Genomic DNA, 14,026 nt, shown 5'->3' with positions numbered 1-14,026 from the left:
TATATCAAATTTTAAATAATATATCAGACCTGGAAAAAAAGAAAAATCTGACATTATTTTCAAAGAATATATTTACATCTGTTGGGACTAATTTTTTTTTAGTATGTTCTATAAAACTACAAATATTCTACGTAAAAGTACTTATTGCCTACCACAGCTTAACAATAAAGCACAAATATTTTTAAAATTAGTACTCTGTAAAAATAAATTAATTCCCACTTTTTTCAGATCACTTAGAAATGTCAAGAAATGAACAGACTTAAAGGTACCAAATTATACCCTCAATAATGTCATCATCCCCATCTCCTCTTATTAACAGAGACTAGGAGAAACTAACATCTCCCTTCCACAAGCCACAAACAATTAGACGGAGAAAGAAGGTGAACGAGATACCTTATGGTCACTACACAAACATTAATAACAGTAAGAAATCTTTTTAAAAATGAGTTTTAGAGACTTAGGAGTCTAAGATCAGTTAAATTATGCAGCTGTCTTTCAACTTTTATAGAAATGAAAAAGTTAACAGTAAATTGTTAAAGTTAAGAAAGCAATATAAGTCTTTTTCTAAACGGTATTTTTAATTATTTAATTTAATTTTATTTTTAATTGACAAATAATAATTGTATATATTTATGGGGTACAATGTGATGTTATGATACATGTATATGTTGTGGAATGATTAGATCAAGCTAATTAACATATTTATCACCTCACATATTTGTGATGAGAACATTTAAATCTACTCTTAGTAATTTTGAGATATACATTATTGTTAACTATAGTCACCTTGCTATGCAATATATCATTAAAACTTATTCCATCTATCTAAGTGAAACGTTGTACCCTTTGATCAACATTTCCCCTCTCCTTGTGTACTCTCCTCCCACCCTCATCCCCACACTCTGGTAACCACCATTCTATTATCTACTATGAGCTCAACGTTTTTAGATTCCACATATAAATAAACTATTATTTGTATTTGTCTTTCTGAGCAATAAAGCATCTTAAAGCCACATACCAGAAGCCAGCAAATATTTAACCAATTCCAGGTGTCCCTCCTGAGATGCCTCCATCAGAGGTGTGGAGCAGCCAAGTTCTATATCAGCCCCTGCCTTAATAAGAAAGTCTGCAACTTCAGAAAATCCTCCACAGCAAGCCAAAGTAAGAGCAGTTTCTTGAGTTTCTTCTGTCTGGGCATTTATATTTGCTCCTAGGAAAGTATAAAAATAGATAAAACTAGTTGCAAGAGACATAATAAAGATATTAATTTTCTGAATTGTGATAATCATCTCTGTCTTCTCTGCTTCTGTGGTTTCCTCCAGGGTGTTGAGAATTTACCATCAATGCAAAAAAAAAATATATATCTATATATATCTATATATGCTAGCTGTAGTAAACTTCACCAGTACTAACACAAAACATCCAAAGAAAACTGATTTTTCTAAAAGAAGTAAAACTGCTTTACCTTGTGCTAAGAGTAGTGCCACCATTTCTTCATGTCCTTCCCGGGCAGCTTCCATCAAGGGAGTGTATCCTTCATCATTAACTTCTTCAAGATTTGCTCCCCTTTCAATAAGTAGAGCTGCCAATTCAACATGTCCTCCACAGGCAGCTAGCGTCAATGGAGATTCAAATGAATCTGCAGGCATGTTCACTTGAGCACCACTATCCAAAAGCAAACGTGCCACCTCTACATGTCCATCCTGCAGATTTTCAGAAGTAAAGAGAGAAGGAGAGAAATTTTTTGTTTTGAGATTTTTTTAAGTGGAAGAGAAGAAAGCAAGAGATTGGAAAAAGGAATAAAAAAGACAAGATTAGAAGATTCAGCATAGACAGCATATATATTATCATGCTCATCTGAGCCTTATCAAAAGTTCATCAATATTGTTTTTAGGTAATTTTCTTTTTTTTTTTTGAGACAGAGTCTCGCTCTGTCACCCAGGCTGGAGTGCAGTAGCGCAATCTCGGCTCACTGCAAGCTCCGCCTCCCGGGTTCACGCCATTCTCCTGCCTCAGCCTCTCCGAGTAGCTGGGACTACAGGCGCCCGCCACCACGCCCGGCTAATTTTTTGTATTTTTAGTAGAGACGGGGTTTCACCGTGGTCTCGATCTCCCGACCTCATGATCCGCCCGCCTCGGCCTCCCAAAGTGCTGGGATTACAAGCGTGAGCCACCGCGCCCGGCCGTTTTTAGGTAATTTTCAAATTATTTTAACCAACTTTTGAGCAAGCCCAAAATTCTCCAAAAGAATGAGACTTGGTGACATAACAGTCACAAATCCAAATAATTTTAAATTTCCATTTTTGAAGTTCAAAAAACTATGAAATCTATAGTCAATGCTACCTCAAAATAACTAGATTATACTACTGCCAGGTCAAATGTAGTCATACCCTCAAACTCAGGTGTCATATTCAAATGTAGAAACCGTATTACATCTATTTCAGAAACAAAGGCATGCAAAAAATAACACAACAAATTATGTGAAGTCATTACCATTTGGGATTATGTCACCAACATAAATGTCTCTGGATTGACACTATCCTATATTTTTCCTAATCACAACACCTTGTTGCAATGAGGCAAAGATTTTGCAATGACGTAAAAATGAAGACATTCATTTGTAAAAAATTTTTACCATGGCCTATCTGCATAGATAGTAAGTCAATTAACAATAAAATATTCTCATGGTGGGTATCAATTCTACCTATCATCATAAATATCCTTCTTTAATTTCAAATTTTTAATGTCAAAATTTATGTAGGTCTTTTTTTTTTATACTTTAAGTTCTAGGGTACATGTGCACAACCTGCAGGTTTGTTACATATGTATACATGTGCCATGTTGGTGTGCTGCACCCATTAACTTGTCATTTACATTGGGTATATCTCCTAATGCTTTCCCTCCCTGCTCCCCCGACCCCACGACAGGCCCCAGTGTGTGATGTTCCCCTTCCTGTGTCCAAGTGTTCTCATTGTTCAGTTCCCACCTATGAATGAGAATATGTGATGTTTGGTTTTTTGTCCTTGCGATAGTTTGCTGAGAATGATGGTTTCCAGCTTCATCCATGTCCCTACAAAGGACATGAACTCATCCTTTTTTATGGCTGCATAGTATTCCATGGTGTATATGTGCCACATTTTCTTAATCCAGTCTATCATTGATGGACATTTGTATTGGTTCCAAGTCTTTGCTATTGTGAATAGTGCCACAATAAACATATGTGTGCATGTGCCTTTATAGCAGCATGATTTATAATCCTTTGGGTATATACCCAGTAATGGGATGGCTGGGTCAAATGGTATTTCTACTTCTAGATCCTTGAGGAATCACCACCCTGTCTTCCACCATGGTTGAACTAGTTTACAGTCCCGCTAGCAGTGTAAAAGTCTTCCTATTTCTCCACATCCTCTCCAGCACCTGTTGTTTCCTGACTTTTTAATGATCGCCATTCTAACTGGTGTGAGATGGTATCTCATTGTGGTTTTGATTTGCATTTCTCTGATGGCCAGTGATGATGAGCATTTTTTCATGTGTCTGTTGGCTGCATAAATGTCTTCTTTTGAGAAGTGTCTGTTCATATCCTCTGCCCACTTTTTGATGGGGTTGTTTGATTCTTTCTTGTAAATTTGTTTGAGTTCTTTGTAGATTCTGGATATTAGCCCTTTGTCAGATGAGTAGATTGCAAAAATTTTCTCCCATTCTGTAGGTTGGCTGTTCACTCTGATGGTAGTTTCTTTTGCTGTGCAGAAGCTCTTTAGTTTAATTAGATCCCATTTGTCAATTTTGGCTTTTGTTGCCATTGCTTTTGGTGTTTTAGACATGAAGTCCTTGCCCATGCCTATGTCCTGAATGGTACTGCCTAGGTTTTCTTCTAGGGTTTTTATGGTTTTAGGTCTAACACTTAAGTCTTTAATCCATCTTGAATTAATTTTTGTATAAGGTGTAAGGAAGGGATCCAGTTTCAGCTTTCTACATATGGCTAGCCAGTTTTCCCAGCACCATTTATTAAATAGGGAATCCTTTCCCCATTTCTTGTTTTTGTCAGGTTTGTCAAAGATCAGATGGTTGTAGATGCATGGTATTATTTCTGAGGGCTCTGTTCTGTTCCATTGGTCTATATCTCTGTTTTCGTATCAGTACCATGCTGTTTTGGTTACTGTAGCCTTGTAGTATAGTTTGAAGTCAGGTAGCGTGATGCCTCCAGCTTTGTTCTTTTGGCTTAGGATTGTCTTGGCAATGCGGGCTCTTTTTTGGTTCCATATGAACTTTAAAGTAGTTTTTTCCAATTCTGTGAAGAAAGTCATTGGTAGCTTGATGGGGATGGCATTGAATCTATAAATGACCTTGGGCAGTATGGCCATTTTCACGATATTGATTCTTCCAACCCATGAGCATGGAATGTTCTTCCATTTGTTTGTATCCTCTTTTATTTCATTGAGCAGTAGTTTGTAGTTCTCCTTGAAGAGGTCCTTCACATCCCTTGTAAGTTGGATTCCTAGGTATTTTATTCTCTTTGAAGCAATTGTGAATGGGAGTTCACTCATGATTTGGCTCTCTGTTTGTCTGTTATTGGTGTATAAGAATGCTTGTGATTTTTGCACATTGATTTTGTATCCTGAGACTTTGCTGAAGTTGGTTATCAGCTTAAGGAGATTTTGGGCTGAGACGATGAGGTTTTCTAAATATACAATCATGTCATCTGCAAACAGGGACAATTTGACTTCCTCTTTTCCTAATTGAATACCCTTTATTTCTTTCTCCTCCTGATTGCCCTGGCCAGAACTTCCAACACTATGTTGAATAGGAGTGGTGAGAGAGGGCATCCCTGTCTTGTGCCACTTTTCAAAGGGAATGCTTCCAGTTTTTGCCCATTCAGTATGATATTGGCTGTGGGTTTGTCATAGATAGCTCTTATTATTTTGAGATACGTCCCATCAATACCTAATTTATTGAGAGTTTTTAGCATGAACGGTTGTTGAATTTTGTCAAAGGCCTTTTCTGCATCTATTGAGATAATCATGTGGTTTTTGTCTTTGGTTCTGTTTATATGCCGGATTACATTTATTGATTTGCGTATGTTGAACCAGCCTTGCATCGCAGGGATGAAGCCCACTTGATCATGGTGGATAAGCTTTTTGATGTGCTGCTGGATGTGTTTGCCAGTGTTTTATTGAGGATTTTTGCATCGATGTTCATCAGGGATATTGGTCTAAAATTCTCTTGTTTTGTTGTGTCTCTGCCAGGCTTTGGTATCAGGATGATGCTAGCCTCACAAAATGAGTTAGGGAGGATTCCCTCTTTTTCTATTGATTGGAAGTTTCAGAAGGAATGGTACCAGATCCTCCTTGTACCTCTGGTATAATTCAGCAGTGAATCCGTCTGGGCCTGGACTTTTTTTGGTTGGTAGGCTATTAATTATTGCCTCAATTTCAGAGCCTGTTATCGGTCTATTCAGGGATTCAACTTCTTCCTGGTTTAGTCTTGGAAGGGTGTATATGTCCAGGAATTTATCAATTTCTTCTAGATTTTCTAGTTTATTTGCATAGAGGTGTTTATAGTATTCTCTGATGGTAGTTTGTATTTCTGTGGGATCAGTGGTGATATCCCCTTTATCATTTTTTATTGCATCTATTTGATTCTTCTCTCTTTTCTTCTTTATTAGTCTTGCTAGAGGTCTATCAATTTTGTTGATCTTTTCAAAAAACCAGCTCCTGGATTCACTGATTTTTTTGAAGGGTTTTTTGTGTCTCTATCTCCTTTAGTTCTGCTCTGATCTTAGTTATTTCTTGCCTTCTGCTAGCTTTTGAATGTGTTTGCTCTTGCTTCTCTAGTTCTTTTAATTGTGATGTTAGGGTGTCAATTTTAGATCTTTCCGGCTTTCTCTTGTGGGCATTTAGTGCTATGAATTTCCCTCTACATACTGCTTTAAATGTGTCCCAGAGATTCTGGTATGTTGTGTCTTTGTTCTCGTTGGTTTCAAAGAACATCTTTATTTCTGCCTTCATTTCATTATGTACCCAGTAGTCATTCAGGAGCAGGTTGTTCAGTTTCCATGTAGTTGAGCGGTTTTGAGTGAGTTTCTTAATCCTGAAGTCTAGTTTGATTGCATTGTGGTCTGAGAGACAGTTTGTTATAATTTCTGTTCTTTTACATTTGCTGAGGAGGGCTTTACTTCCAACTATGTGGTCAATTTTGGAATAAGTGCGATGTGGTGCTGAGAAGAATGTATATTCTGTTGATTTGGGGTGGAGAGTTCTGTAGATGTCTATTAGGTCCGGTTGGTGCGGAGCTGAGTTCAATTCCTGGATATCCTTGTTAACTTTCTGTCTCATTGATCTGTCTAATGTTGACAGTGGGGTGTTAAAGTCTCCCATTATTATTGTGTGGGAGTCTAAGTCTCTTTGTAGATCTCTAAGGACTTGCTTTATGAATCTGGGTGCTCCTGTATTGGGTACATATATATTTATAAGATAGTTAGCTCTTCTTGTTGAATTGATCCCTTTGCCATTATGTAATGGCCTTCTTTGTCTCTTTTGATCTTTGTTGGTTTAAAATCTATTTTATCAGAGACTAGGATTGCAACCCCTGCCTTTTTTTGTTTTCCATTTGCTTGGTAGGTCTTACTCCAACCCTTTATTTTGAACCTATGTGTGTCTCTGCACGTGAGATGGGTCTCCTGAATATAGCACACTGATGGGTCTTGACTCCTTATCCAATTTGTCAGTCTGTGTCTTTTAATTGGAGCATTTAGCCCATTTACATTTAAGGTTAATATTGTTATGTGTGAATTTGATCCTGTCATTATGATGTTAGCTGGTTATTTTGCTTGTTAGTTGATGCAGTTTCTTCCTAACATCGATGGTCTTTACAATTTGGCATGTTTTTGCAGTGGCTGGTACTGGTTGCTCCTTTCCATGTTTAGTGCTTCCTTCAGGAGCTCTTTTAGGGCAGGCCTGGTGGTGAGAAAATCTCTCAGCATTTGCTTGTCTGTAAAGGATTTTATTTCTCCTTCATTTACGAAGCTTAGTTTGGCTGGATATGAAATTCTGGGTAGAAAATTCTTTTCTTTAAGAATGTTGAATATTGGCCCCCACTCTCTTCTGGCTTGTAGAGTTTCTGCCGAGAAATCCGCTGTTAGTCTGATGGGTTTCCCTTTGTGGGTAACCCGACCTTTCTCTCTGGCTGCCCTTAACATTCTTTCCTTCATTTCAACTTTGGTGAATCTGATAATTATGTGTCTTGGAGTTGCTCTTCTCGAGGAGTATCTTTGTGGCGTTCTCTGTATTTCCTGAATTTGAATGTTGGCATGCCTTGCTAGGTTGGGGAGGTGCTCCTGGATAACATCCTGCAGAGTGTATTCCAACTTGGTTCCATTCTCCCCATCACTTTCTGGTACACCAATCAGACATAGATTTGGTCTTTTCACATAGTGCCTTATTTCTTGGAGGCTTTGCTCATTTCTTTTTACCCTTTTTTCTCTAAACTTCTCCCTTCATTTCATTCATTTGATCTTCAGTCACTGATACCCTTTCTTCCAGTTGATCAAATAGGCTACTGAAGCTTGTGCATTCATCATGTAGTTCTTGTGCCATGGTTTTCAGCTCCCTCAGGTCATTTACGGACTTCTCTACACTGGTTATTCTAGCTAGCCATTCGTCTAATCTTTTTTCAAGGTTTTTAGCTTCTTTGCATTGGGTTCGAACTTCCTCTTTTAGCTCGGAGAAGTTTGATCATCTGAAGCCTTCTTCTCTCAACTCGTTAAAGTCATTCTCCATTCAGCTTTGTTCTGTTGCAGGCAAGGAGCTGCGTTCCTTTGGAGGGGGAGAGGTGCTCTGATTTTTAGAATTTTCAGCTTTTCTGCTCTGTTTTTCCCCCATCTTTGTGGTTTTATCTACCTTTGGTCTTTGATGGTGGTGACGTACAGATGGGGTTTTGGTATGGATGTCCTTTCTGTTTGTTAGTTTTCCTTCTAACAGTCAGGACCCTCAGCTGCAGGTCTGTTGGAGTTTCCTGGAGGTCCACTGTAGACCCTGTTTGCCTGGGTATCAGCAGCGGAGGTTGCAGAACAGCGAATATTGCTGAACAGCAAATGTTCCTGCCTGATCGTTCCTCTGGAAGCTTCATCTCAGAGGGATACCCAGCCGTGTGAGGTGTCAGTCTGCCCCTACTGGGGGGTGCCTCCCAGTTAGGCTACTCGGGGGTCAGGGACCCACATGAGGAGGCAGTCTGTCTCAAACTCCATGCTGGGAGAATGACTACTCTCTTTAAAGCTGTCAGACAGGGACATTTAAGTCCGCAGAGGTTTCTGCTGCCTTTTGCTCAGCTATGTCCTGCCCCCAGAGGTGGAGTCTATAGAGACAGGTAGGCCTCCTTGAGCAGTGGTGGGCTCCACCCAGTTAGAGCTTTCTAGCCGCTTTGTTTACCTACTCAAGCCTCAGCAATGGCAGGCACCAATCCCCCACCGCCTTGTAGTTCGATCTCAGACTGCTGTGCTAGCAATGAACAAGGCTCCGTGCGCGTGGGACCCTTCGAGCCAGGCGCGGGATATAATCTCCTGGTGTGCCATTTGCTCAGGTGGAAATGCAGAAATCACCTGTCTTCTGCGTCACTCACGCTGGGAGCTATAGAATGGAGCTGTTCCTATTCGGCCATCTTGGAAACCGCTCTTTATGTAGGTCTTAATGCTTGTTGTGACACATAAGGTCAGAGGCTATATTGTACTGTATTTCAAAAATGACCATAACGTTGCTAATGAAAAATAAATACTGAGTAGAAAAATAAGGTTTAGTAGTTCTTTAATTAAAGAAATAAGGCTGGGCATGGTGGCTCACACCTGTAACCCCAGCACTTTGGGAAGCTGAGGCAGGCAGATTGCTTGAGCCCAGATGTTCGAGACCACCCTGGGCAAAGGGTGAAACCATGTTCCTACAAAAAATACAAAAATTAGCCAAGATAGTGGTGTGCGCCTGCAGTCCCAGCTACTTGGGAGGCTGAGGGCAGGAGGACTGCTTCAGCATAGGAGGCAGAGGTTGCAGTGAGCCAAGATCACGCCACTGCACCCAGCCTGAATGATAGAGACCCTGTCTCAAAAACAAAAAAGAATTAAAGAAATCTTGTTAAATTTCAATATCCATCAAGACTTTTATTATACTTAACTGACTAACCCAGCCTTAATCACTTTTGATATAATGCCAAAAACAGATGACTTCACATTAAAATTTTAGTTTTACTAATACTTCAAATACATGTAAAATAAAATATTTTAACCAAATTACTGTACTGAGTTATTTGGTAGTTGAAATACATTTCTAATTGAAAAGAAAATAAGGATTTATAAATGTCAACAGATCAAGGAACTGCTATTGTGCCTATTTCCTCTAGGCTCTCAATACATTGTTTTACTTGAATTTACTTGAATTTTTGAAGTTTTTGTTTTGTTTTGTTTTTGTTTTTTTTTGTTTGTTTTTTGTTTTTTGTTTTTTTTTTGAGACAGAGTCACCGAGGCTGGAGTGCAGTGGTGTGATCTCAGCTCACTGCAACCTCCACCTCCCAGGTTCAAGGGATTCTTGTGTCTCAGCCTCCCAAGTAGCTGGGATTACAGGTGCACACTACCACGCCTGGCTAATTTTTGCATTTTAGTAGAGAGGGGGTTTCACCATGTTGGCCAGGCTGGTCTTGAAGTCCTGGCCTCAAGTGATCCACCCGCCTCAGCCTCTCAAAGTGCTAGGATTACAGGCATGAGCCACCACACCCAGCCAAATTTTTGAATATTTTTTTGATAGATTCTGCTAACATATCTTGTGTACATATATTAAGAGGGGAATTCCAAAAAAAATAATAATAATAAATAAATAAATAAATCTTTTCTTAAAGCCTAGGCAACATAGTGAGATGCTGTCTCTACAAAAAATTTAAAAGTTAGCTGGGCATGGTAATGTGCCCCTCTAGTCTCAGGTACTTGGGAAGCTGAGGCGAGAGGACTGCTTGAGTACAGGAGGTACAGGCTGTAATGCCATGACAGTGCCACTGCACTCTACCCTGGGCAAGAGAGTGAGAGTCTGTCTTCAAAAAAAAGAGAGAGAGAGAGAAAGAGAGAGTGAGCGAGACCAACAGAAAAACCACCCAATCAACCCACTGAATCATATGATATATGAGATAGTATAAGATACAGGTGGCAGGCTTGGGAAGCTGAGGCACGAGAATCACTTGAACCTACTTGGGAGGCTGAGGCATGAGAATCACTTGAACCTGGGAGGTAGGTTGCAGTGAGCTAAGATCACACCACTGCACTGCAGCCTGGGCAACAGAGCAAGACTCTGTCTCAAAAAAAAAAAATAGATAGAGGTAATATGTGGCTGCTGCAATAAGCCATTATGTTTTGAGTGATTTGTTAAGCAGCAATAGTCAACAAAATAGAAATTAACATGTGTAATGATGAGCTTATTTAATCACATCTGAAAAAACGCATTTGTACTTCCAGGTAATTTTCTCGCCATTAAATCTGTCTTAAATACTTACCAGAATGCTTTGAGTTTCTTTGTATTTGCACTCTCTTTTAGATATGCATATACACATGATATATATGTGCTTACAGAAGTAGAAAAAGGATTTCTGGATTGACAGCATTAAAGGTGATTATTCTCTGTGACACAGAGAATTATATTAAAAGTATGATTCTAGATTATCCTTTAAAAAAACAGTTAAATGTTTTATAGGCTATCCATACAGTTTGAGTCAATATATTTTGAGGTCAATTTGCTATTTAAGATTTTAATATGAAACTGTAAAAACACTAGAACTATGTCTACTATCTCCAGAATTAGAGTTTTACCAATAATATCCCTAAGGCCAAATACTTTGACTGTTCTATTCCAAAAGCAGACGCATTCAAGCATCAACTTTGTTTAACTCAGCATTAAGAAATTATATAAACCCAACACCAATTAATAACCTTATTTTTTTTTTTGAGACCGAGTGTCACTCTATTGCCCAGGCTGGAGTGCAGTGGCGCAATCTCTGCTCACTGCAACCTCCATCTCCTGGGTTCAAGTGATTCTCCTGCCTCAGCCTCCCGAGTAGCTGGGACTACAGGTGCCTGCCCCATGCCCAGCTAATTTTTGTAGTTTTAGTAGAGACGGGGTTTCACCATACCGGCCAGGCTGGTCTCGAACTCCTGACCACGTGATCCGCCCGACTTGGCCTCCCAAAGTGCTGGGATTATAGGTGTGAGCCACTGCATTTGGCAATTAATCACTCTTAAAGGCTTAAACACATACGACCTTTTCTTCCCATAAAATCTCAAGTGAGTATAATTTAAAATTACCATGCAGGCCTCCATTAAGGCAGTGTGCATCTCATCTGTTTTGTGCTCTTGATCTGCACCAGCTTCAAGTAGAAAGCGAACCATATCCAAATGGCCTTGAAAAAAGGAACAAAAAATTTCAAAGAATTGACTATAGTTTAATACTTAAATATTGAAGTATGGAATCTTTTTCTTCAGATGTCTATACAAGAATTTGATAACTTATTTTGCATCCAATAAATAAATCAGTAACAGTTTTACAAAGCCCATTCAAAGCAATATACAGGCTTTTTTCAAGGTCTTATTATCTAGGCTTTAAAGACTGAATTAGTCCAAGGCACATAATTCAAGTTAAGTAAAGTAATAATGCTTTTACCTTGGTTGAATATACATAAATTATTTATCTAACCAAAACACTGAGATCAAATAGAAAGCCAAGTAAAGTATCTTTGGATCATATATTCCAGAAAAACAGCTTTAAAATAACCATAAACCCACTGTGGCAATAAGCAAGCACAGAAAACTCCATTTAAAATACTTCCAATCCTCTTGATACAGTGAATATATAAAAAGCCTTGATAGTCAATAAGAAAATGACAAACACTCCAGAAGAATGGGTGACGGATATGAAATGATAATTCAACAAAGAAATGTGAGTGAATATTAAACTGATGAAAACAGTATTAAACCTTCCTATTAAAGAAATGCAAATTAAAACAAGACACCATTTTTTTACTATCAAAATAGCAAATATTAAAAAGAATGATAATACCCAGTGTTGGTGAGGGTGTAGGGTAGGGCAAAGGGCACTCTCAAACATTGTTGGTGGGAGTATAAATTGGTTGAACCTTTCTAGAAGGCAATTTGGCAATATGTAGCAAAACCCTTAAAAATGTCCACACCCTTTGACCCAGCAATTCCACTTCCAGGAATTTATCCTAAGGAAATAATCAGAGATTACACAAAAATGTCTGCACAAGGATGTTATCAGTGTTTTTAATAATAGTGAAAACCTGGGAACAATTTAAGTGTCCAAGAATAGGCAATTATGGTGCATCTATTTGATGTATTTGGCAGAGACTGCTAGTTCCCTATCTAATATCCATTCTCTTATTCTTTCTCACTTTAAGAGACAAGGTCTCTGTTGGCCAGGCTATAGTCCAGTGGCATGATCATAGCTCACTGCAGCCTCAAACTCCAAGGCTCAAGGGATCCATCCACCTCAGCTGCCCGAGTAGCTAGGACTGATCTAGGCCTTAAGAGATCCTCCTGCCTCAGCCTCCCAAAGTGCTGGGATTATAGGTGTGAGCTACTGCACTCAGCATTCTCTAATTCTTTTTTAATAATAGAACTCCAGTTTCATCTGGGCAGCAACATACGACTAGAAGACTATGTTTCTCTGCCCCTCTTGCAGCTATGTGTAGCCAATGAGATGTAAGTGGTAGTTATAAGGCCGTACACCTAGGAAGACTCTTTAAAGTGAGCTTACTAAATTGAGAGGCACTCCTTATATTGCCCTTAACGTCTTTCCTAGAATGTGAACTGCTGGGGTCCTAGCTATCATCTTGGTTTTAGGTTTATTATAACCTTGAGGATACAAACCACATACTAGGATAATAGAGCAGAAAAATAGAATTATGAGCTCTTGATGACAATGGAACTGCCATACTAGCCCTAAACGGCTTACCCTTGAGTTTCTCTCTTGCTCAAATCATTAATGTAGATTTTGTGACATATGCAACCAATTTTAATCCTAAATGAAATAGTGAAATAGTATATAATCATCAAAAGTTACATTGTAAGAATATTTATTGAGGCCAGGCACGGTGGCTTACACCTGTAATCTTAACACTTTTGGAGTCTAAGGTAGGAAGATCACTTGAGGCCTGGAGGTTGAGACCCGCCTGGGCAACATAGTGAGACCCCCATCTCTACAAAAAAATAAAAATAAAATTAGCTGGGTATGGTGGCGTGAGTCTGTAATCCTAGCTATTCAGGAGGCTGAGGCAGGAGGATCGCTTGAACCCAGGAGTTTGAGGCTGCAGTGAGCTATGATAGTGCCACTGCACTCCATCCTGGGTGATAGAGCAAAACCCTGTCTCTAAAAATAATAAAAAATAGGCCAGGCACGGTGGCTCACGCCTATAATCCCAGCACTTTAAGAGGCCAAGGCAGGTGGATCATTTGAGGTCAGGAGACCAGACTGACCAATATGATGAAACCCTGTCTCTACTAAAAATACAAAAATTAGTCAGACGTGGTGGCATGCACCTGTAATACCAGCTACTAGGGAGGCTGAGACAGGAGAATCACTTGAACCCGGGAGGCGGAAGTTTCAGTGAGCCGAGATCGCGCCATTGCACTCCAGCCTGGGCAAAAAGAGTGAAACTCCGTCTCAAAAAAATAATGATAATAAATGAAAAATAAAAAATAAAGAATATTTATTGAGATGAAAAATGTCCATGATACGCTGCTAAGTAAAATAAGTAGATAATAAAACTGTTAGAGTATAACTAATTTGTTTAAAATATATATATATATGTTTGTATATAAACATACTTAAAAACAAACTGGAAATGTATACACCAAAATATTGTATACATGCTTTTTTATCTTTAGATGGTAGCATTACATGTCATTTTAAAATTTCTTTTCTTTAGCTGGGTGTGGTGGCTCACGCCTGTAATCCCAGCACTTTGGGAGGTTTGGGAGGCTGAGGCAGGA

General features: G+C 39.0%; 1 protein-coding gene across 16 annotated transcripts in view; it reads right to left on the bottom strand.

Moving 5' to 3' along the window:
- The window catches only part of ANKHD1 (ankyrin repeat and KH domain containing 1), a 140,987-nt gene that overhangs the window by 83,585 nt on the left and 43,376 nt on the right, over positions 1 to 14,026 (bottom strand). For all 16 annotated transcript variants that reach the window (XM_058439909.1, XM_032158077.2, XM_032158087.1 and 13 more), the window contains 3 exons: positions 11,324 to 11,418; positions 1,466 to 1,703; positions 1,019 to 1,210 (listed from right to left, as the gene is read on the bottom strand). In XM_058439909.1, the coding sequence (XP_058295892.1) occupies positions 1,019 to 1,210; positions 1,466 to 1,703; positions 11,324 to 11,418 (525 nt within the window). The remainder of the gene's footprint in view (positions 1 to 1,018; positions 1,211 to 1,465; positions 1,704 to 11,323; positions 11,419 to 14,026) is intronic.

Source organism: Hylobates moloch, unplaced genomic scaffold, assembly GCF_009828535.3.
Source record: "Hylobates moloch isolate HMO894 unplaced genomic scaffold, HMol_V3 SCAFFOLD_6, whole genome shotgun sequence".
NCBI lineage: Eukaryota > Metazoa > Chordata > Mammalia > Primates > Hylobatidae > Hylobates > Hylobates moloch.
Note: the sequence above shows the minus strand (reverse complement) of the source record. Positions and strands in the feature narration are given on the sequence as shown.